At 35.2% G+C, this 24,529-nt stretch overlaps 1 protein-coding gene across 3 annotated transcripts in view; it reads left to right on the forward strand.

Moving 5' to 3' along the window:
* The window catches only part of TCF12 (transcription factor 12), a 362,394-nt gene that overhangs the window by 322,071 nt on the left and 15,794 nt on the right, over positions 1 to 24,529 (forward strand). For 2 of the 3 annotated variants that reach the window (XM_029950501.1, XM_029950503.1), the window contains 6 exons: positions 2,208 to 2,286; positions 9,243 to 9,316; positions 10,323 to 10,394; positions 11,154 to 11,360; positions 21,978 to 22,092; positions 22,991 to 23,153. In XM_029950501.1, the coding sequence (XP_029806361.1) occupies positions 2,208 to 2,286; positions 9,243 to 9,316; positions 10,323 to 10,394; positions 11,154 to 11,360; positions 21,978 to 22,092; positions 22,991 to 23,153 (710 nt within the window). The remainder of the gene's footprint in view (positions 1 to 2,207; positions 2,287 to 9,242; positions 9,317 to 10,322; positions 10,395 to 11,153; positions 11,361 to 21,977; positions 22,093 to 22,990; positions 23,154 to 24,529) is intronic. The other variant, XM_029950502.1, reaches the window with a different exon arrangement.

Raw genomic sequence — 24,529 nt, forward strand, 5'->3', positions numbered from 1 at the left:
AATAGTGATTTATAAAAGTTAAGAAACATGTTATGTTTTTGTTGAAGTTTGGTGACCTTACCTAATTTACACATATGGTTTAAATCATTTTATATATGTAGCCCACTAGGAACCAAAATATGATCTTTAGGTAATTTTCACATGTGTATCCTGACTTTTTACAAGGTAACAACTTTAAGCCCAACAATATTGATCTTAATACAACATACTACCCTCCCTGTTACTAAATCCTTCCATAACATCTTTTGAAGTCTTTTTGATAGTTTTACTTTTCTAAAACGGCTTTTAACTTGAATATCCAACTTCTAGATCTGGCTGTTTGGAAAGATTCAGTGATTGAAAGCATTTACAGTTAGAACTTAGTAACATACAGATTGGTGTATTTTCTTTGAGGTAGATGTATCCATTTGTAGTCAAAGGAAAATAGGCTCTCTGGCTGCTTAAAATTCTAATACTTTCTTCTTTTTAAAAAATAAAAGCTAGGGGTGTCAGGGTGGCTCAGTCGGTTAAGTGTCTAACTTCAGCTCAGATCATGATCTCACGGTTCATGGGTTTGAGCCCCATGTCAGGCTCTGTACTGACAGCTTAGAGCCTGGAGCCTATTCCTGATTCTGTGTCTCTATCTCTCTGCCCCTCCCCTGCTCATGCTCTGTTTCTCTCTGTCTCTCAAAAAATAAAGTTTAAAAAAATTTTTTAAATAAGTAAAAAATAAAAGCTATTGTATTTAATTATTATGACTTGTGGAGTTTTATTTCACATGAGCCTGTCTCAGTATCTGGCTTTCTCAGCATATTACGCTGTGTTTGAGACCCCCTTGTTTGCCATAATTTGGGCCTCATTAAATTCATACAATTCTAAGCTTATTTAGAGAAGGGGTGTTTCTTTTGGATGACTCCTTTCACCCACAAGTAGTTTTCCTTTTTAAATTCATCCTTATAAGTTGATTTGCTGTTCTAAGCTAAGTGTTGAGCTGTGAAGATGGTTTAGTGTGCTCATTATAGAGATAGAATTGTCCTAGAGAAATCTTCCTAGGGACTCTTAGTACTTGGATTACAGAGACTTTTAAAATATTTAATGGTTAATTAGGTAAACTTGTCACTATTGTCAGCCACTGTTTTTTTTAACAATATGAAATAAATATAAAATATTGCAGCAAAACTTTTAGCCAAAATACCAAAATTTATGCATCCAGATGTTACCCTATTTGAAGTGGACCTCTTAGGAAGTGAAGTCTACAAATCATTTTGGGAACATTTTCTGAAGGACTTTTAGGGTTTCGTCCACTTTCCTCAAGGGTGACAAAATATCCTTTGAGAGCAAGTTTGATTTTACACAATACATTTGGAGCTAAATTTGGCAACAATGTAGTTGACCAAACTGAGAGCTTTTTTTTTTTTTAACTCATCAATTAATTAATTATTTTAATGTTTATTTTTGAGAGAGAGACAGGGGGTGGGGGGAGGGGCAGAGAGAAAGAGAGGAAGACACAGAAACCAAAACAATCTGAAACAGCTCTAAACTGTCAGCACAGAGCCTGATGCTGGGCTCAAACTCGTGAGCCATGAGATCATGACCTAAGCTGAAGTTAGATGCTTACTGACTGGGCCACCCAAGTGCCCCAAACTGAGAGCTTTTTAAATGAGAAATAAAGGATAACTGTTTATACAAAAATCTTTTCTTTGGCTTTTAAAATTGTTTTTAAAGACTGTAGTCTTCAAAAGGTAATCGTTTCCTGAGATAATTACTTTTAATGGATATCACTTATTTAGATGTTCTATTCTAGAAAGATTGTTTGTTAAACTTGTTAACTTTAAAGTCACTTCTCTTTGTTGTTCTAACAGAAATAATTTTCAACTATGATCATGAATAGATATCTATTTTATTCCTCTCATTATTAGAGTATATATGATCCTTTTTTTAAGTAATTTCTGTCTCCAACATGGAGCTCAAACTCATGACCTCAAGATAAAGAGTCACATGCTTTACTGATTGAGCCAGCCAGGCACCCCTAGAATATATGACTTTTTAATCCTAATTTTAAAACTATATGTAGCCTTTAGGTAATGGAGTAGTTCTAAATTGATGAAACAAATTTTTCATTCTGAGTTTTAGGGGTGGCAACTTATATTATAAAAATAACTCCATGAAAATGGATTTATATTTTTCTTATCACATATTGATACATGCATATTTTGTTTTCTGGTTAGATTTATTCTCCTGACCATACCAGCAGTAGTTTCCCATCAAACCCATCAACACCAGTTGGATCACCCTCACCTCTCACAGGTAGGCTGCTTTTTATCTATCACCTTAAAAACATGCATGGGGCTACTTTGAAATATTTGGACTTTGTTTATTTTCCAATAAAATATGATAGAAGTTCATGAAAAAAATTATCTGAATTTTGAGAAAACGTGTAAACACAGCCTTCTTGAGTTCATTTTGGAGAATAATGAAATACTTGCTAGTTGTGAATTCTTTTCTGATTCTTAATTTGGTTTAATTTCTAAGAGCAGTTGTTAACAGGATAAAAATAAGGGTAGACATTTGGGGTAAGGTGGCATAGAAAGTAAACAAAATAATCTGTTGAGAAGTGCATATGACTTCTTTCTTCCTTGTTCTCTACAATTTCCAGGTACCGCATATAGGACTCAGAGATTAATAACTTTCTGCTAGAAAGCTTGTCTTTTTTAGGTCCACTAAGTTATTAAGTTAGTTATATATTTATAATAATATAGTTATATATTCTTAAGAGTAATGTTTTTTTTGCTAAGGAAAAGAAGTCTGTGAATATGGATGAATATTGTTAGTGCAGTTAAATAAGTGGTTCAGATATGCTTTACTTTTTCCTGGTTTTTTTTCCATACTTGCTGTGACAAGTTCCACATACTATCCTGCAGTATAAACTTGTTGAGATATAATTGTTACTATTATAAATAGGAATTTTTAGATCTTAGAAATACATAAAATTATAGGAAAATGCTTAATATATATTAAGCTATAATTGTAAAACTTGTATGATATTTTTCTGAGCAGTATTTGAAGAAAAAAAAACATGCTGAAGAAGAAATGTATTCTGAGGAAAAGGCATTAGGCCGCTGGGTGAAAATTGCCATGTTCCTCCAGCAGATGACCTCGTAAATGATGCGCTTTTTCTGATCAGGTCATTAATTAAACCCATGTAGTGTTGTTGTTAAGCCTTTTTGCATTGTATAGGGTTCCTGGAAAATCAGGGCTCTGGTGTATCAGGGCCCTGGCTATCACCTGTGCTTTGTGTATTGGTTTTGTGACTCTGCTAAGAAGCATTCCAGTGTGGAGATGATAAACTGCTGGCAGCTGCTTTCAGCTCTTATGGGTTCTGCCACTTTCTCAGACACCATGGCTTCAGCTGTCTAGTAAAAGTTGAACAGCTGTTCCCCACATAGACAGAACTATGAAAGACCCATTGACTTAGAGTTGTTATTTAACAGAGAGCTGAAATTACAGGAAGAATGATGTAACTTTAACCCTACTCACCCTCCTGGCACAGTTTTACTCATATTATCAGTGTCATTTTTGCCACAGCCTGTTTTCCTTTCTCATCAGAGATGAGAATATTGGTCCTTACTATATGTTCCCCCTCCTCTCTTCCTCTGCTCAGTAAGAGAGCTATAAACATGTCCTTTTGTTTTTTTATTAATACTGGATGGGAAGTCAGACAACACAGTCCAGCATTTATGAGGGGCATCACTAAAGTGGAAACTCAGAGACTTCAACATTTTTCAAAAAATAATGGTTCAAAGAAAAACCTTACATTTCCTCCTCCATCTTTTTTTGACGTTTATTGGGTGATATTCTTTTTTCCCCTTTAATGCAGCTAATACATGAAAATCTATGGTCTATTGAAGTGTGTAATAAAGATATTAATAGGCTTATTATTCAATTCGGAAATTACAATCAAAGAAAAATATTTTCGGGCGCCTGGGTGGCTCAGTCGGTTAAGCATCTGGCTTTGGCTCAGGTCATGATCTCATGGTTTGTGGGTTTGAGCCCAGTGCCGGGCTCTGTGCTGGCAACTAGCTCAGAGCCTGGAGCCTGCTTCAGATTCTGTGTCTCTCTCTGTCTCTGACCCTCCTCTGCTCACGCTGTCTCTGTCTCTCAAAAATAAATTTTAAAAAACATAAAATTTTCCAAAAAAAAAAATTATCTTTCATTTAATGCTTGTTATAATCATACTGAAACAGCACATCAAAGACTGATTTTACGCAAGTGCATCTCTCTCCCATCTCCTGTATCTAGTATCTCCTTCCTGTTACCAGGACACACCCTAAGTTGGCAGAAATATGAAGGGAGAAGGAAAAAGGAAAGCACAATGTGATAAACTATTCATAGTGGAAGGAAAAATGAAAAAGAGGGAGCAAACCAGAGCTTCTACACAGTATGTGGAAATTATTTTGTACCTTGTATGGCAAGGTACAAAACTAGAGTAAAATATTCCACCCACTCTGTGTTCTCGACACTTGTCCTGTTCTATAGGCCTGAGCATCAGTAAGACTGGCACAGGCCTTGTGACGATAGAAACACGGGTGAAGAACCACATAGGCAGCTTCTAAGGCAACCATCATTCTTGTTTAAATTCCATTCTTTTCCTTAGGAACTTTTTCAGGCCAAGAACATATATTTTTACCTAGAGCATGCTTATGAGGAACTTCTGATATACTGCTATTGTATCAGTTGGGATGCGTTAGGCTGAAAGGAAGAGAAACTGTTGTCTCAGCTGGCTTAAATAATAAGGGGATTGCTTATCTTCATGACAAGACGCGCATAGCAGGGCAAGTTCCTGCTACTACGTCTGCAGTTCCTCAGGCTGGTGGCAAGTGCAACAGTTCAAGGTACCTTATGTGGACATAACAGTGTTGAATAGAAGAAAAAGGACCATCTTTTCTTTGTATTTTAAGAAATCTTTTTCAGAAGGCTCTTCAACAAATTGGCCTTTATGAGTCTTTGGGCCCCAACACCTGGAAATAACAGAAATGGGACCTATATTAGACATCAGGGTTTACCCTGAGAGCTGAGGATACAGTTACTCTTTTCTGGTTCATGCCAGGAAAGGATAGCTAGCCTACCCCCTTCTGAACAAAATCAGGGCTCTGGCAGCAAGATAGAAGAATGGGTATGTCTATCACAGTCATCATTTAGGAAAGGACACAAGTATTTTAAGAAAATATGTTTACTGAGGGAACTTGGAGAGCAGACAGACAAAACCATGTTTTTCCTTTCTTCACCTCCTTCTAGAAATAAATAAATAAAGTTTTAATCATTGTAATTCTTAGCAATCTTCAAAACATTTACAGTAGAAATAGAGGAAGAGAAGGAAGAAAGGATTCCTTAGCTTTGCTAATCAATGAGATATTTATATTAATCATACGTCAGTATGCCTGGTGTTAGATAGTCATCAGACTTCAGCAGGTTTTCAGTTTAGCTGAGAAACTAAAAGGTAAAAAACATGGGGTGCCTGGGTGGCTCAGTTGGTTAAGCATCTGACTCTTGATAACAGCTCAGGTTGCGATCTCACAGTTGTGAGATCAAGCCCTGCATTGTGCTCTGCGCTAGCAGCACAAAGCCTGCTTGGTATTCACTCTCTGCCTCTCTGTCTCTCTTTCTCTCCCTCTCCCCCTCCCCCTCCTCCTCTCCTCTATCCCCCTCTTCCTCTTCTTCTCCCTCCCTCTCCCCCTCCCTACCTCTGGAGCCCTCTCTCCCTCTCTCTCTCCCTCCTTCTCTCTCTCTCTCTCTCAAAATAAATAAATAAACATGTTTTTAAAAATATAAATTCATGAAAATTCAGCCATAGAATTCACTCTAAGCTATAGTATGGTCATGATAAACTTCATGAAGAGAGCAGGACTTTAAAAGGAGAAAGAGCTTTCCTGGGTCTAAAGGGAAGAGTGTAAGAAAGATCCAGATGCAAAAAAAGCACATGACTTCTTCATCCAGAGTCATGGGGATGACTGATTATGAACTCTTCACGTATGGAAGTGTGTGAAGCACTAAAATGGAAAGGTTGGCTGGAGCCAGATTGTGGAAAGCAAAGCACTGAGTGCTACATTAAGGATTATCCAACCTTTTCCAAGTATGAGGGATCTCATGAAAGTTTCAGTTTAAGGTGAGATTACAAAGGGAAACAACTAACAAAACAAGAAAATGCATGATTAAAAAAAATAAAATAAAACAAATTTAAAAAAAGAAAATGCATGATAAGTGGTCCTGAGAATTTCTTTCAGCCATACAAAATGTTGGTATCTAGTCTCTAAATTTATTAATCAGTTAACTCGTAAGTTCCACTCAGTGAGAGCTGATCAGTAACACTGGGTGAATTTTAGATTCAGTGATCAAAGAAAGCCTTTCTACATTTTCTAGCCAAATAACTCACTTCTTCTAATTACCTCGCTAGCTTGTTTTCTAGAACTGGTCATTATAATTATATTTTAATAGCAGGTAGGTTTATTACAATCCTTCTTGAATAAACTAGCATTTTGAGGTGATCAATAACAAGCCTAGGCAATTACAGAAATTGGTAACCGCATAAACAGTTGAAAATTTCTGCTTATTAATAGAAGGAAAAATAAGCCCCAAGCCTCTTTATATGTCTACACCAAATATGAGGTGACAAGGAAGGAAGATGGGAAATATCCTGGTCTCTATTATCTCACATATTTGTATAATGTTACAGTTGATGATTACAAGGTAGAGATAGAGATGCCAACATCAACAATAGGATTGATTTCTACTGAACTAACTCTGTCTAATTATCCAGTTATCCCCTTTGTGACTAATAGCGTAATTTTTGAAATGACTAACTGGGGGGGTTCAAGGAGCTCTGTCCCTGAGATATAACTTAGCACGTCTATGAAGTTCAAACAGATATCACTGATTTAAGTACGTTAGTATTTTGTTTTAACCCAGTATGTCACACTAGGGCAGCCCAGTCTATAATAAAAACAAAACTGGTTTGAGTGTATATGTATTTTTCCAGTTTAATGAATTACATTTTGGGTATAGACCTTAGGATGGTTTCTTCATATCAATATCAGTAAAATAATAAGTGTAGGTGATTTCTCACCTCTGTAACTCAGTGCACATATCTCATTCCTCAACCCTAAACTACTTGGAGAACCACAAAAATTGCATGTTTTGTCAAGCAGATGCATGTTAACTCTGAGGTGTTTAAACATAGGACTTGTATTAATATCAGATAGATTAAATAATCTGCTGATAGAGTCCTTCTACAGGCTAATCACCCAAGGGAGAATGGGAAAGTTGGGGCAAAATGTTGGAAAATAAAATATTGTAATCATTAAAAGAAATTACAGTAAAGGTAATTTAGGGCCTTTTTCAAAATGGATTAACCTTTCATCCACAGAAAATTCATAATTCTACATCAGTGCTTGGAAAGCACTAATGTATTGGAATCAGTGGTAAGGTTGTTGGCTGGTTGTTTATATTAATTTTTCATATAGTCAGTTACTGGGTTTCTCTCATTACTAAATTCTACTTCTTAATTTTATGTTAGTTCACAAGTCTCTGTATCAATGCTCAATTTTAGATTGTCCATAATTCATGTAGTTGAATTATGACTGCATATGTATTTCTAGCAAGAAATCTTAAATGGTTCTCAGAATAATTTGTAATTTGCTTATAAGTAAAAAACAATTGGTTGCTGATGAAGTACATAATAGGTATTTTTTCTTATAATTGTAGTATTTAAAATTTTCTTGTGTCATCACAACAGTATGCATATAATTGTGAAATATAATCAGGTTAAGAATCCATCCAACTTTTCAACTTGTAAAATATATTTAATTGATGGGAATACAATTACTAGGTTATTCAACTAAAGTGAACTATAATAGTTATGATTTACCGTACATTTTCATTGTTTCCTAAATTTGGCAAATAATCTGCAATAGCACTTGCTCTTGGTAGAAAGAACATGTTAAAACTTCATTTAGCAGTAAATGAGACAAATTAAGTAAACCTGCAAGTTCTCCAACTTCAGATTTCTCATATAACTCATCTTGCTACTGAAGCATTTATTAATAACTATAATGGTTTTCATGATTTTCTATAAATAACTTATTTCCAAATGCACAGTCTACATTCTCCTAAATACATAGATGGATTAATCCTTTCATCTTTTTTTATAGTTTTCTTCCTTTTTATTTTTTTCTATTTTGAACTTGTATCTTTTTTCACACTGTATTATTGCTCCTTTTCTAAAGTTGAAGAATAAATGACATTTAACAATTTTCATTGTGATATTTTCAAATTAACAAATAATGTGTTTTAGTTTAAATTATGTTGAGAAAGTCTTTAACAGATAATCCTAAATGCATTTTCAGTCATTTGAAATTGGTGTACAACTTAATAGCAGAAGTTAATAAGACACTTTGAAAAGTAATACGGCTTTATGAGTTGAGTATCATAAATATATTTATACCTTTTAATTCAGAAATTCTGTTTATCCTCAAGACATGTTCCCAAAAAGAAAATAATAATGTTTACCATTCACAGTATAGTAATATTTAGGTTACTATTCGTAATAGCCAACTGAAAGAAACCTCCAACAGTGAGGTAATAATGGTGGTTAAATAAATTATGATCTAGAGAATCAAGTGAATATTAATGTCATTTAATAACAAAAACTATGTAAAGTCATGGAGGAGAAACAGAATTTTAAATTATGTTTATGTTATGTACATTTTCTCAAGATAATCTGCTTGTGGACAAAATCTGAAGAATATGCAAATATAAAAGTGTTTTTGTGGTTTTTTTTGTTTTTTGAAGTATAATGGACACAGGATGTTACATTAAGTTCATGTGCACAGCATAGTGATTCAACAGCTCTATACATTGTGCTAAGCTCACTACAAGTGTAGCTATCATCGGTCACTATACAACATTATTACAGTGTCATTGATTATATTCCCTATACTCTGCCTTTCGTCCCCATGACTTCCTCATTCTATAATTGGAAACCTGTAACTCCTCTCCTCCCTCCTGCCCCTCTGACAACCACCAGTTCTCTGTATTTTTTTTATGTGTTGGGCTTATAAGTAGCCAATACTATGCTGAAGGCTGAACGAAAATGTTTGCATTAGTTTATGTACAGCTACATAATGGCTTTACCCTTTCTTTCAGAATATTATCAAGATCAATGAGTTAACCAAGGTGTGTATATATGGTTTTGTGTTTTGTTTTGACAGGTACCAGTCAGTGGCCCAGACCTGGAGGGCAAGCTCCTTCATCCCCAAGCTATGAAAACTCACTCCACTCCCTGGTAAGAGCATCTTAGAACTGTACGGGTCACTTTTATCTGATAGTGCAGAGTGCATTTTTTCAGTAAATCCTGAGTAACAATGAAAAAACAGTAAGATAGCATTACACATGAATTCTTTGCTAACAAATGGCCTGATTTAGTTTAACAATATAAGACATATTGGGTGTGCCTTTTGCCATCTGTTCTTTGGGACATCCGTCGTCTTTCTGGTCTCAGGACAGCTGGTAGTAAAATAGTATTACAGGATTTTTGCTTTTTTGATAAATCTAGAGTTTAACTTTTCTATACGTTTATGTTTATATATAAAAAGAAACAAACAAAAGAATACAAGATCAAATAAAAGCAAGAAAATAAGCCAAGCAATGCAAATGGTTATATTTTCTTTCTCATGTGACTATTCTGTATACAGTTAATAACATTTCTATTAAAAATTTAAAACATAGCATCAATTATTTTTGTCATGAAAAGTGTTATTTCCCATGTTCCTTTTTAAAAAATATATTGTGTCAATTGTACAAGCAGAAATATTATTTAATAAACGAATAAAGAGGTAGAATAAAAGAGCCTGTCTAGGTAATTGAATGCAAAGAATTTGTGGTCGAATGTTAACTACTGTTGCTTTTCAATACCTAGCACAGAATTGCATAGTATTATAAAAAGAAAATAGGATGACTTGATGGAATACTAAGTCATGCTATCATTTAGTAATTTCATGTTGCAAATAGAAGAGTTCTTCTTCTGTGACTAACAGAACAGTTGAAGGGAAAGTCTTCTTCTCTCATATTTTGCAAGCAAATATAAACAGTGTGTGCTATTTAGATGCTAACCTTATAACTTTGCTGTTAAATTCCAGCCTTCTCATACCTTAATACAAGTAGATCTCGCAGGTCTCTGCGTTAACTTTACTAACATGTTATGCTGACATGCAGCATCAGCTATTTCCTCATCTCTTTTGGAGTTAATCTTAACCTGTGCTTTGCCTCCTGTTCTGTCTTGACTTTGCCAGAAAAATCGAGTTGAGCAGCAACTTCACGAGCATTTGCAAGATGCAATGTCCTTCTTAAAGGATGTCTGTGAGGTACTATTTCTTTTAGATGGTGCCTTTTTTGTGTTTCAATTAATTATACTTCCTATTATCCATTTAAAATCTTCAAGCTTGTACAGACAGACTCCAAAGTCTTTTAAAATCAAACAATGACCAGTTTCATTTTTGTACAATATGTAAGAATAGACTTTTGTTTTTTATGTTGTTGAGAATGATTTTTTTTAAAGAGCTCTACTGGCATGTGCTTTTGATTTTTTTTAATTCTAATATGTTTGTATATGGGGCGTGTGTGTATCCACAGACAATCTCATTTCCTCAGTTTTGTGAAAGAGCATATTTGGATGTGTTCACCATTTCAGATAGGTATGCTTTATTCACTTAAAACGAAATTGCAACTTAAACTTGATGGATTTGAGGTCCTTTCCCCAAACTGCCCTCATTTCAGAGATCAGTATTAAAGTCCAGATTATCTTTTTTTATCAGCTGTAATTATCAGATACAGTAGAGTAGCCTTCATCTTTTGTAGAAAGCTAAAAGAAATAGCCTCATGATAGATTAGTAAATTGATTTTATGGAGCAGTGATTTGTTTCTGAAGTTTTGTTAATTTTGCATAGTTGTCAAATATCCTTTCTTTGATTCTTGATTGTAGTGTGTAGTTAGTTGCTTTTGAAGCCACTTGATAGTGCGTTTTACTTGCTGTCTTCTCTGTATCCCAAAGTAGGAAACCTAGCAGTTTAATGAATTTAACAGATACCAGCAATAACCTCCATGTCTTCTTTTAATCCCTACAGCAGTCTCGAATGGAGGATCGTTTAGACAGACTGGATGATGCTATCCATGTGCTGCGGAACCATGCTGTAGGACCGTCTACCAGTTTGCCTGCTGGCCACAATGATATACACAGTTTATTGGGACCATCCCATAATGCGGCAATTGGAAGCCTCAGTTCAAACTATGGTGGATCAAGCCTTGTTACAAGCAGTCGATCTGCTTCAATGGTAAAATAGTGCTCATCTTTTTTGTAATAATGGCTAAAGCCTATTGTCCCAGATGTTTTTCATGAAATCTTTGGACGAAAGGGTTCTTCTTTTTCAAACAGACTTACTCTGTCTTGGGCCGGGTCATTGGTTGCACATTGGCCCATAAAGTCCTGCTCTGATCATGTGCAAAAAGCTAAAACTTTCTGCAAGATCACTTTAGCTTAAACTTAGATTTCTCTCCCTAGATGTGTGGCAGAACAGTTTTTGCCTTGAAATAGTATATAGAAACTCTAAAGAGTAAAAACTGTACAGCAAGACTGAATTTCAAGGGTTCTGGTCTAGAAAAGTTGTTTATTATAATTTGGAACCAACCTTCAAAACCAGAAGGAATGTGAAATTATTTGTACCAATCCAAATTTAAGCTTTATTCCCAAAAAAAGAAAAAATGGAGTTTTAAGAATAGCTATAATTTGAGTGACAATGAAAGAAACTGTGTCCAATTAATTCCTGAAGAGAATAAAATAATTCATTCCATCTTTTTAAAAACATAGTAATACTTTAGAGAGAAAAAAGTAAAATTTTCCAGCACATCAAAAATTCTGTGTTGAATGTCTTACATTATTTTTTATCCAAATTGTTTTTTAAAGGAATGAAGCTCTTTTTGAACCTACAGTTTAACTGATGCCATGTGTTTGAATGTTTATAGCATTGTTTTTAGGATTTATTGCATGCTGTGAAATATTCTGCTGTGAAACCACTTTCTAGCTGTAAGCCATGTGATCAAGGGTAAAATTCACCTATCATCAAAATAATTAGGTGCCCCAAGTGCTGTAGACTTGTGTTTTGTAAAAGAGGACTGGTTCCAGATCTTCACATTCGCATGTCAGGCAGCCATTTATACGCATTTTGGAGCAGCTGAAGTAAACCTCAAACACAGCTGCCTAGTTTCCTAAGTGCAGTGTTTTCAGCAACATAGGTGACACTAGATACTTATATATCTTAACAACCAGTTTTGAGTTGTTGTTTTATTGTCATAAGATTAGAAATTCAGGTTCTTTATAAATTAGTTTTTGTTGTTAAGCTAGTAAAATGTGAAAACATTTAAATTAAAATCATAGAAATAAAAGGGAGTAGTAGCCCTGTTAGTAATAATAATTAAAATAATATTAATAGTATAATAAGATAGCATTTGTTGCAAATATAAATGGAGAATATCAAATTAATAATTCTTGTTCTGTTAAAATAACTGTTTATCCTCTTTTAGAAGAATGACTTGAAAATCATTATATTTGAATCCAGAGTTTTTCTGTTGCACCATTTGTAGTTATTCCTCACCTCATAATCATTTTTTAATTCTTAAGTATTAATAGCTCACTGCCCCTAATCTAATTTATCTGCTATAGATCTGTCTCTAGCTCCCCCAATTAAAAAAAGAGTTCATATAAAATGGAATTTCTGTCTTTGGGAAGTTATTTTTACCAACTTTGGATATGAATTAGGAAACAGATTTTTCGAAATCCAGTCCTACAAAGCCATATAGAAATCTAGTGCATTTTAAAAGGACTTGTGGAGGGGAAAACTTTAATTTAAAAATAGCCCCCATTATATCCTCTAGGAATATGCTGCCTACTTCAGAGCATCAACAAAAAGGCTGCCAAAGATATTCTTTATTTAAAAGGGGGGAAGGAACCAAAGTAGGCTAGAAAAAAGTCTTGTCACTTTGAGGTGAGTGTGGCTTAGTCTGAGCGGCAGCATCAGTGCTGCAGCAAGTAAGGCTGTGCTGCCACTCACTGTGTCTACCTGGGTCCTCTCTCTGGTTCTTATTGCCGCCTGAGAGGACCCAGAGCTGGTGAACAGCGGCTACACGTCATCTGCTGTGTCCACCCCATCCAGACAGTCACTAGTAGAGGTGGAGCTACAGAGGTTTCTGGCAGGCTTACCCTCAAAATATAAAGTTACTGACAAAAAAGTCTGAGACTATCAGGTGAGTCACTGTTCATCTCCCATCCTTCTGAAGTGACCTGTTTAACTGTAAGTCCTCGGTTCTCAACTTCAGCAAAAAGATCAAAGGGTAGAATGAAATGAAGTTCACAGTCAGCAGTGACTCGCCCAGGCAAGCCTTAAGTGTACTGTTGAGGAATATTCTTATCCTAATGGCTCTTGTCCACGTCTGAAGATATCAGGAGTGCCAAGGGCACCTTGCTTATACATCCAGTACCCACCTATATGAAATTGACTCTTTTCATATTATTGGATGGTATGTGATTTGGAGAGACATATTATTATAACTATTGCCAGCCATTTTCAAGAATTAATCTCCTGCTTTTATTATTCCCTCTTGCCCCTGTGTATTCTAATTGATCATGACTAAGCAATAACACAATTTTACATTCTAGAAATGCTTTTCTTTTTTTGTCTTGTTTAACTTTCTGGTAGTTTATATATTATCCTCTAAACATAAATTGGTATTTGTTCTATAGCCTTCCATAAATGAAGACTACATGGCCAAAATTATGAAGTAACCACAGAAATATCAGTTTATCAGCAATTCTCTATTACCTTGTAGATTTGTGAGGTCAGCTTCTGTCTAAAATGTGTAATTTTCATTATTCCATTTATTTTCTGCAGAGAGTAGAATTATTTTAATAAATATCAATACTGGAATTCCACAGAACATTCAAATAAAAATTTTTTAAATTTATTTTTGAGAGACAGAAACAGAGCACAAGGGAGAGGCAGAGAGAGAGGGGCACAGAATCTGAAGCAGGCTCTAGGCTCTGAGCTGTCAGCACAGAGCCCAATGTGGGGCTTGAACTCACAAACCATGAGATCATGACCTAAACTGAAGTTGGACAGTCAGACAGCTGAGCCACCCAGGTGCCCCAGAACATTCAAATAAAATTTTTATTGTAATGGATGTTTGTTCTCATGGGCATTTACTGTAGGTCACCATCCTAATTGCAGAGGTTTTATATATATATATATATTTTTTTTTAAGTTTGCTTTATTTTGAGAGGGAGAGAGAATGCACACACACACATGCAGATTCACAAGTAGGGAGGGGGCAGAGAACGAGGGAGAGAGTGAATCCGAAGCGGGCTGCACACCCAGTGCAGAGCCTGACGCAGCGCTTTATCTTACAATCGTGAGATCATGACCTGAGCCAAAACCAAGAGTCAGACACCTAACCTAATTGCAGATTTTAATTATGATATTGCTTTCTCTGCTAGCATTTGCAAGAAGGATCAGAATACCTTTTCTGTAAAAGGCCAGATAGTAAATATTTACTTAATTCTAACATTCAAACATGAAAGCAGCCATAGACATTATGAAAACAAATGGATGTGGCTATGTTCCAATAAAATTTCATTGGCAAAAAAAGAGCTCCTTAATTTTTGAGAAACCAGGACCGGATTTGGCCAACAGGCCGTACCTTGCCAATTTTTTGAATTGGAACATAAATTAACTTCCCAGTGCAGGTAAAAAGGGTTGGCAAGTTTTTTTTTTTTTCCTGGAGCCTGTAACTGTTTGCTTATTTTTTTAATGATTAGTTTGGGAGTGCTGTTGAAGTAGTTGGAATATTTGAGGTAAGCCAGAATACATTTAGAGTGGAAGAATAAAAGTTGATATCAAGATAAAAGTGATAGGGGCGCCTGGGTGGCTCAGTCGGTTAAGCCTCTGGCTTTGGCTCAGGTCAGATCTCAAGTTTGTGGGTTCGAGCCCTGCGTCGGGCTCTGTGCTGACAGCTGGCTCAGAGCCTGGAGCCTGCTTCCAGTTCTGTGTCTCCTTCTCTCTTGGCCCCTCCCCCTCTCATGCTCTGTCTCTGTATCAAAAATAAATAAAACATTAAAAAAATTAAAAAAAAATAAAACTTAAAAAAAAAAAAAGATAGAAGTGATAGAGACAGCCCAGCTCCCAGCCTGCAGTGCTATCAAGATTATTTTTGGTGTAAAGTCTACATAAACAGGTTAATCAAGATAGTGTCTGTTGGTCAGGGAAATAATTTTGTTGCTGATAAGCTTTCTTTACAATGTAAATGTTATCAGTTATAAGAAGATTATGTCATTAAAAATCATCTGTAGCTGATAGTGTTGATTTGTGGGAGAACCATTTTCTTATAGATGAAATAATTGATATTTTTTAATTATTCCAGAAGAGAATTTTTATATTTCATGCCAAAGAGATAAGACTAGCAACTACCACAAACATGTGTTAATAGAAGTCAATATCAAAAGACCTAATTTTGACTATTGTTACTTTTTCTGTTACTATTATTGTTTATTTTGAGACACAGTGTAAGAGTGGGAGGGCCAGAGAGAGACGGGGAGAGAGAGAATCCCAAGCAGGGATGCAAGGCTGGAACTCAGGAGCCGTGAGAACATGGCCTAAGCTGAAAACCAAGAGTCAGACACTTCACCTCCAGACACCCTGATTTGTGTTACTTTTAACCAAACAGATTTGACCAGCATCAAAATGTAGAACTAAATGAGGTTTGGGGCACCTGGCTGGTTCAGTCGGTAGAGCATGCAGCTCTGGATCTCAGGTTTGTAAGGTTAAGCCTTCCATTGGGTGTAGAGATTACTTAAAAATAAAACCTTAGGATTAAATGAGGTTTCAACCACAGAAAGCTTTTAACATTATTTTAGCTAATACACAGAAAAATTTAATTTTTTGAAAGATTACTATGTTATAAAAAGAAACTAAGAAATGAATAATAACTAATTTTTATATATAATTATAGCAAGTCTGGCATAGTTTTATATTTGCTCTTTTTATTTTTGTTTGTTTTTATTTTATTTTGAGAAAGAGGGAATATACATGGGTGAGCATGAGCTGGGGAGGGGCTAAAGGAAAGGGAGAAGGAGAACCTTAAGCAGGCTCCAAGCCCAGCAGGGAATTGACCCAGAGCTCAGTCTCACAGCCCTGAGATCATGACCTGAGCTGAAATCAAGAGTCAGACGCTTAACCAACTTCACTTCCCAGATGCCTCTGCTCTTATTTTTGAATGGGGTTAACATTTTCACATACTTAATTTTATACTCCCTTTCAGTATTTTTGATGACTTCTCCTTATTTGTGGAAAGCAGATAGAAAACTTAAAACTTTTTGTCATACACTTTTACTAGAATATGATTGATGTATTTAAATTTTAGAGCACAAATTCAAGGTTTTTAGAACTATTAAAATGTCAGCATTGGACTTTAATTTTGCTCCCATTATTCAGTGTAAGCATAAACTCTTGGAATAAACTGCTAATAGGAAATTATACTGGTATTAAGGGGAAAACTGAAAAGGAATAGAATTGTTAATTTCATTTGGGCATTACAAAGAGGTCTCAACTGTATAAACTTACTGTATATCACGCCTGTTTATGGCTGTACTACCTAGACTACTGAGACCCAATGAGATAACTCCATGATACTGCTTTTATCCTTAACAGAAGGTACTCACTTATTCCTCCAACAATGATTTCAGCTTCCAACTATGTAATATTAGAAGGTTTTTATATTAATGTAGGCTTGATGCAAATCTTGAAAGGTTCCTTATTTATGATATAAAATTTTATCCATGAGGTGTTTTTTTTTTTATTATTGCTTTAAGTCCTGAGGAAATGTAATCCAACCATTTCTCTTAATTGCTTGGGGGTTTTGTTGTTTAAGCTGTGACTGGAGATTTGTGGTGTTCTTGTGTAATAGCAGAATAATGTTAAATTGTAGGATTTAAAGTTTTCTTATGTCGTTTAAAAATAAAATTGTCTATTTTCTAAGTTCTAAAGCAGTTAGAGAAACTATAAGATTAAGTTATTAAAGCCTAAGAAGCAAATAAAGTAGTATTTATTCAGAATTGTCACATAAAAATTTGAAATCTATCTTTTAACCTTACATTTAGACAGTATTTAACTTTATTAGTGTAGGTTTATATACTGTAGAAATTGTGTGCCTAGGTTTCAAATGAATTGAAGGAGTTTATTTTTAACTGTATTTTATTTTTCTAACCATTTTTTTCTGAATGGGCAATTTATCTTTTTTTTATTAAAACTACATTACAGTGCTTTTTAAGAGATTTGATATAAATTTAAAAACCATACAGGTTATATATTATGAAAATATCATTAAAAAGGAAATATAACAAATTAAATTCTACTGTTTCTAGCTTAAGACCCCTCTTAAGGTAAAACAAAATATATACAGAATATAAAGATCCTTTAATCAATCTGTAGATTAATACTGATTAATCTAAATCATTAGTATTCAGTGAATAGTAAAAATGGAACAAATTGTTAGAATAGAATTCAGAATCAGAGAGGAATTCATACTGAGCACTTTTCAGTCTGCTTCTTAATTCACAAGACCTCTTATTCATCAACTAATTAGATTTAGCATTTTTCCATTGTGGGTGCTAAAGCTATTGGCCAAATTAAATGAAAACAGCTCCCTTGTTAGGTGCTCCCACAAAAGTAAGGCCATACACAAATTGTGAAGATTCAGAATGCAGGATGATGTCATTTAATGAGTTGAGCCTTTTATTCCGAAATAGAGCTCTTCATAATAATTGAAATTTAGAGCATGGCAGGCCTAGGGGTTTGCCTTCCCCTGCTACTCCCCTAGTAGCAGCAGCCTGTCAGCTGTATGCTAACGAGAGGAACAATTAAACATAGAGTCCTATCTGGCTGGCCCAGTCTCTGAGCTCAGACAAAGAACTGTTTATACACCTGTTGTGTCTGTGGACAGAGCTGTTTGAATGGGTAGCTGCAGATTAAAGGGAAGACATGGGAGCCAGTGTGAGCAAAGGTTAAATCAAACTTTAAGAACTGTGAAAGTCAAATTCTCCAGAAAATATATGAGGACCATTTGCAAGGGGAATCAGGTTACAAAAAAAAAAGTTCCTGCTGACTTCATTAACATGAAAAACACCAGACTTCAGGCATTTTGCTAATCTGAGGCCATTTTTTAAAGATTTACTGTTTTTTCTTTTGGAGGCCAATGAAGAAAATTGTTGTTAAAAAAAAGTAGTTTATAGTATTCCAGAGAGACGAAAATATTTGCTGCCATTTATATCCCAAAAGAATTTGAGCAACTGTCTAATTTTCCTTCAAACGGTAAACCAAAAATCCCTAGGTTTTATTTAGATAATGATCTTTCATTTGCCAAGCCTTTCATCAGAAAGGAAATGATAGAACATTTTTATTAGCTGAGATTCAGAAAATCAGAGAGTTATTTTTACTAGTGAAATAAAAAGAAATAAGAAATCAGAAGATGCGTCATCACTTATCACTCAAATACAAATTCAGTTTCTGGGACACCTGGCTGGCTCAGTCAGGTGTCCAACTCAGTATCAGCTCTGGTCATGATCTGACAGTCCTGAAATCAAGGCCTGCATCAGGCTTCACACTGAGTGTGAGCCTCCTTGGGATTCTTTCTCTCCTGTCTCTGCCCCTACTCTGCTCACTGTTGTTCACTCCTGCCCTTGCTCTCTTGCTTGCTCTCTCTCTCTTAATAAGCATTTAAAAAAAGAAAATTCAGTTTGTGACTGTTCAGTGGTATTGGCTTACAGAGCTATAAAATGAGTTGTGCACATACAATACATATACTTGAAAGTTTACGTTTTAAAAGACTATTTTTAATTTAAATTTTAGTTAACATACAGTGCAATATTGGTATCAGGAGTAGAATTCAGTGATTCATCACTTACATACAACACCCAGTGCTCATCACTACAAGTGCCCTCCTTAGTACACATCTAGCCCATCTCCCACCTACCTCCCTTCATCAGTCCTCCATTTATTCATTGTTAAGTCTCGTGTGGTTAGTTTCCCTCTCTTCTCTTCCCCATATGTTCATCTGTTTTGTTTCTTAAATTCCACATATGAGTGAAATTTTAAGGTATTTATCTTTCTCTGACTTATTTCACTTAGCATAATCCATTTTAACTCCATCCACGTTGTTGCAATGGCAAGATTTCATTCTTTTTGATGACAGAGTAATATTCCATTGTGTATATATACCACATCATATCCATTCATCAGTTGATGGACATTAAACATTCTCCATAGTTTGGCTGCTATAAACATTGGCGTGCATGTACCGCTTTGATTCTGTATTTTTGCATCCTTTGGATAAATACCTCATAGTACAATTGCTGGTTTGTGGGATAGTTCTATTTTTATTTTCTTGGGGAACTTTTATACTGTTCTCTAGAATGGCTGTACCATTTTGCATTCCCACCAGCAGTGCTAGAGAGTTCCTGTTTCTCTGCATCCTTACCAGCACCTGTTGTTTCTTGTGTTGTTAATTTTAGCCATTCTGACAGGTGTGAGGTGGTATCTCATCATGGTTTTGATTTGTATTTCCCTAATGATGAGTGATATTGAGCATCTTTTCATGTGTCTGTTAGCCATCTGAATGTCTTCTTTGGAAAAGTGTCTGTTCACATCTTCTGCCCATTTCTTAACTGGGTTGTCTGATTTTTGGTGTTGAGTTTGAGAAGTTCTTTATAGATTTTGAATACTAACTAAAAGGCTATTTTCTTTTAAGTTACTTGGTATGATAGCTCAAAATACTAGGTAAGAAAAGAATTCAACACATATTACCGAAGATCACAAGAAGTTTTAAGTTCACATTATAAATACAAATACAGAATTCTTAGCCTTGAGTGTTTCCTACAGTGATTTCTTCAGCCAGTTAAAATTGTTCTGGTGATACCTGTCTTTAGAATAGGCCTAAGCTTCTAGAGTCCCAAAGAATTTGCAGCTAAATAGCTATATATTGTATTTATATTTATTTTTATAAATGGGATTTTGAACTGACCTTCTCCTTAGGTCATTGAGTAGTTCATAACAAGCAAGCAAAGCAACTATAATCTTCAGCAGTGACTAATCCTCAAATAAATTTAGAAATAGATAAGGGAATACATTAGGTAGGTTTTTCTAAAACTACATCAAAGATAAGAATAAAGGTGGAAAACAAACATTTCTTTAAAAGTGCAGTAGAAGGGGGTGCCTGGATGACTCTGTTGGTTAAGCATATGACTTTGGCTCAGGTCATGATCTCACGGTTCATGGGTTCAAGCACCATATCAGGCTTAGCACTGATTTGCAGAGTCTGCTTAGGATTCTCTCTCTCCCCCTCTCCTTGCTCCTCCCCCAACTCGCTCGTGCGCGCGCGCGCTCTCTCTCTCTCTCTCTCTCTCTCTCTCTCTTTCTCAGATAAAATAAATAAACTTAAAAAAAGAAAGTGCAGTGGAAGACCTGATGTGTTCTAATCAGGTCCACTATCAAATGGCCTGTATTGCCTAAAACTTTGCTTTGGTTCCTTTTGTGAAGCTCACAGGAAACCAAAAAATAAATTTGCATAGGGGTATTTATACCTCTTAGAGTAAAATCCATACAAAGTCATGAGAGATAAAAGCTATTTTAATTACTCAAGAGGGATTCAAGCAAAGCACTTTACTGGGATTGAAGGATTTGTTAAAACAATGATTCTCATGTACACCTCCAGGCAATAAACCTCTTTAATTAAAGGCTTAATCTTATAGATGACACATGTGCTACTGTTCTAATAAAAAAGCTTCATTTACCAGTTTTTCTAAAAATACTACTGTAACTAAAATACTTGGTGATATTTGCATGCCTTTCCTTCCCATTTTTAGGCTAATGTGATTTATATAAGTTTGACTAAAAATGATAAGGCATTTTTGTTGCTTGGCAGTGCAGAACCATTTTTTTTAAGTTTATTTATTTGTTTTAAGAGAGAAAGAGCACAAGCAGGGGAAGGGCAGAGAGAATCCCAAGCAGTTTCCTTCCACACTGTCAGCACAGAGCTCAACCCAGGCCTTGATCTCTTGAACCATGAGATTATGACTTGAGCCAAAATCAAGTGACATATGCTACATGCTTAACCATCTGAGCTACCCAGGTGCCCCCAAAACTTCTGCTTTAAGTAAATTTCATTTTGGTTTTTTTTAAATGTATGTTTATTTATTTTGAGAGAGCAAAATGGCACATGTGCACAAGAGAGAGTGTCCCAGCGTATAGGGCTCGATCGCATGAACCATGAGATCATGACTTGAACCCAAATCAAGAGTTGGATGCTTAACCAGCTGAGCCACCTAGGCACCCCTCATTTTGTATTGGTTTTGCTGCTCTTTTAAGATTTTTGAAGGAGGCAGAGGAAGAAAAAAATAAGACACTGTGTGTGTGTGTGTGTGTGTGTAAAAGAATATACCAAAGTATAAATAAATACTACTACTTGGAATATAGCAATATTTTGTTAAATGCAGATTCATACTTAGGTGGTGTATGAGATACGTTCAGACTCATGTCGATGTATTAATCAGTGCTATAATGTGTAGCGTTTTATGGTTTATGGAGTGCTTTGTCTCAGTTCATTTGCCTCACACAACAACGTTCTGTAGAATATAAATTTGAAAGTTGGAATTTTATATTTTAAATATTTTGATTCAAAAGCAGTCTATAGTCACCTATCAAGTCTTTTGAAATCCAGAAATCAGAAAAGTAGCATCCCAAAAAAGTTGCTAAATTCAGATAGATACTATTTTCTCTATTAAACCCATTAAAAGAACTTGAACAATTATTGCCCTTGAGCAGTCTTGACTTTTTTTTTTCTTTTTACTTTAGGTTGGAACTCATCGAGAAGACTCTGTCAGTCTCAATGGCAATCATTCAGTCCTGTCTAGTACAGTCACTGCTTCAAGCACAGACTTGAACCACAAAACACAAGAAAATTATAGAGGTAACTGTATTGTTGGCTTTCAGCAGTAATGTATACAGAGATAACACTTGGAACACTATCATCTTCCTTACAAGCAGATTGACATCTATGAGTCAAAACTCATCTTAGGTGGGAGAATTCCAAACAGTAGTGCTACTGAATGCAGAGTATAGATATTTAGGATTCCAATTGTCCCATTTGGCTAGGCGACTTGTAGATAACTTCTTGATGGATGGAACCACATGCAAACTCTTCAGTACTTATTGGTCATCTTGCCTTCTCCTATTTTTGTCATGTCTCTTTTCCTTAATCACTTCCTCTCATGACTGAGTCCTGATGGTCCCTATAGGCAGTGAGAAATTTTTCCAAATATGCTGAGAGCTCTGAATGATGGTAGCTGTTAGTTAGGAGATTATAATTTAACTGGAGAGACAGACAATTCTGATAAAAACCAACTGTCATAAATGTTATAGTAGACCTTATAAATAAGTACAAATATATAACTAATGTTAAGACCACCAAAATGAAGTTTTTCCCAGTTAAATTTATTTAACCATGACACCCATTTTATTGTGTTTTTCTGGAAAAATATTACAACTTATTTCCTTTACATTCACGGCGTCTTAGTTTCTAAACTGCATCAAGTTTCTCATACTAGTTCATTTCTTAAAAAGTGCCTTAGCGTAACCATTAAAATGACCATCAAGGTCAGACTTTTTCTGTTAAATACAGATGCTTTAAAAATTATTGTCTGTAAGGTTTGTGGATCTGTTCTTTCCAACTCTGAATACTGTATTATCCTACATCTTCAGATTTCCATCAGATTCCTATAACAAGTAAGGGCATTCATCATCTAGAAAGCTATCTACTGTCTTAGTTCTAATTCTGGACATTTATTTTGTTTCTTTACCTTTGGTAGGTGGCTTACAAAGTCAGTCTGGAACTGTTGTTCCAGCAGAAATCAAGACTGAAAACAAAGAGAAAGATGAAAACCTACATGAACCTCCTTCATCAGATGACATGAAATCAGATGATGAATCCTCCCAAAAAGATATCAAGGTTTCATCTAGAGGCAGAACAAGGTATTTGTTAGCATTCCAGATATTATGCTTCACTCACTTGCCATGGGTGAAAATACTTAGAAAATTGAAAGGTGCCATGCATTTATTAAGTGTCAGCTATGTTCTAGATACTGTGTTGGGACTTTATATATGTTACCTCATTTAGTGCTCATAATATCCCTAAAAAGGGAGGCATATGATGCTGACTCCAAAAGTATGTTTTTCATCATACCACGGTATTTTAGGGGCTCCATATAAAAAAGAATTACATCTTAGGGCACCTGGATGGCTCAGTTGATTAAGTATCTGACTTTAGGTTTTGGCTCCGATCATGATCTCATGGTTCATGTGTTTGAACGCCACCCCAGGCTCTGTGCTGATGGCATAGAGCCTGCTTGGGATTCTCTCTCTCTCAAAATAAATTAATAAACTAAAGCAAAAATGAAAAACAGCAACAACAACAAAAATTCTCTCTCTCTCTTCAATTAGAGGACAAAATAATTAAAACAAGTTAAATTGTGCATTGTAGACATTTAGAGACATACCATCAATAAATATTTGAATATATTATTTTAAGGCTATGTATGTGATAAAACTCTATTGTATGATTTAAACTAGAGGTCAGCAAACTATGGCCTGTGGGTCAAATCTGGCCCTCTGCCTATTTTTATAAGTTTCATTGGAATACTGCCACATCTCATTCATTTGCATATTGTCTGTGACGGCTTTCCCAATGCAGTCGCAGGTTTGGGTAGTGGCAGCAGAGACCAAGTGCTCACAAGATTGAAAATAGTTACTTTCTGGTCTTTTACAAAGGAAGTTTGCCAACTCCTGGTTTAAACAATAATTTGAGAAGTGTATAGAAAAGAAAGTACTCCAAGTGGACTGTTGTTGGGGAAAGTTTTCTAGAAATTGGCCTTAACTTTGCTTTATAGTATGGATATCGACAGATAGTACATTAGTTTCAAATGACTTCCAGATTCTTCCCTCGGATTTTTCTTCTAGTTCTACATTAAATTTAGATAGTATGTTTTTGGCATATCCTGTTTTTTAGTATCAATGATATGTCTGTATCACATATAGATATTTAAAGCATTGTTCTTTGTATTAAATTAGGGTACAAAGAAGATTGTGATGAGTATGGTAGATAACACAAAAAGAATTAAATTGAAAATTAATTTAAAAATTAAATCTTGAGGTTCTAATACTGTCATTTTAGTAAAAAGCATTGCACTCAGTTGTGTAGGAGCAAGAAGTAAAAATTGGGTCGGGAATCCAGAGACCACTCCTTTGAGACATCTTAATTATTTCATGGTTTTATTATTCAAATAGAATTTTAAGAGAAATAATATGCATCTTCTCATCTTATGGGTCAGAGTTTGGCAAACTGTGGAAAG

Source organism: Suricata suricatta, chromosome 9 (genome assembly GCF_006229205.1).
Source record: "Suricata suricatta isolate VVHF042 chromosome 9, meerkat_22Aug2017_6uvM2_HiC, whole genome shotgun sequence".
NCBI classification, from domain to species: domain Eukaryota; kingdom Metazoa; phylum Chordata; class Mammalia; order Carnivora; family Herpestidae; genus Suricata; species Suricata suricatta.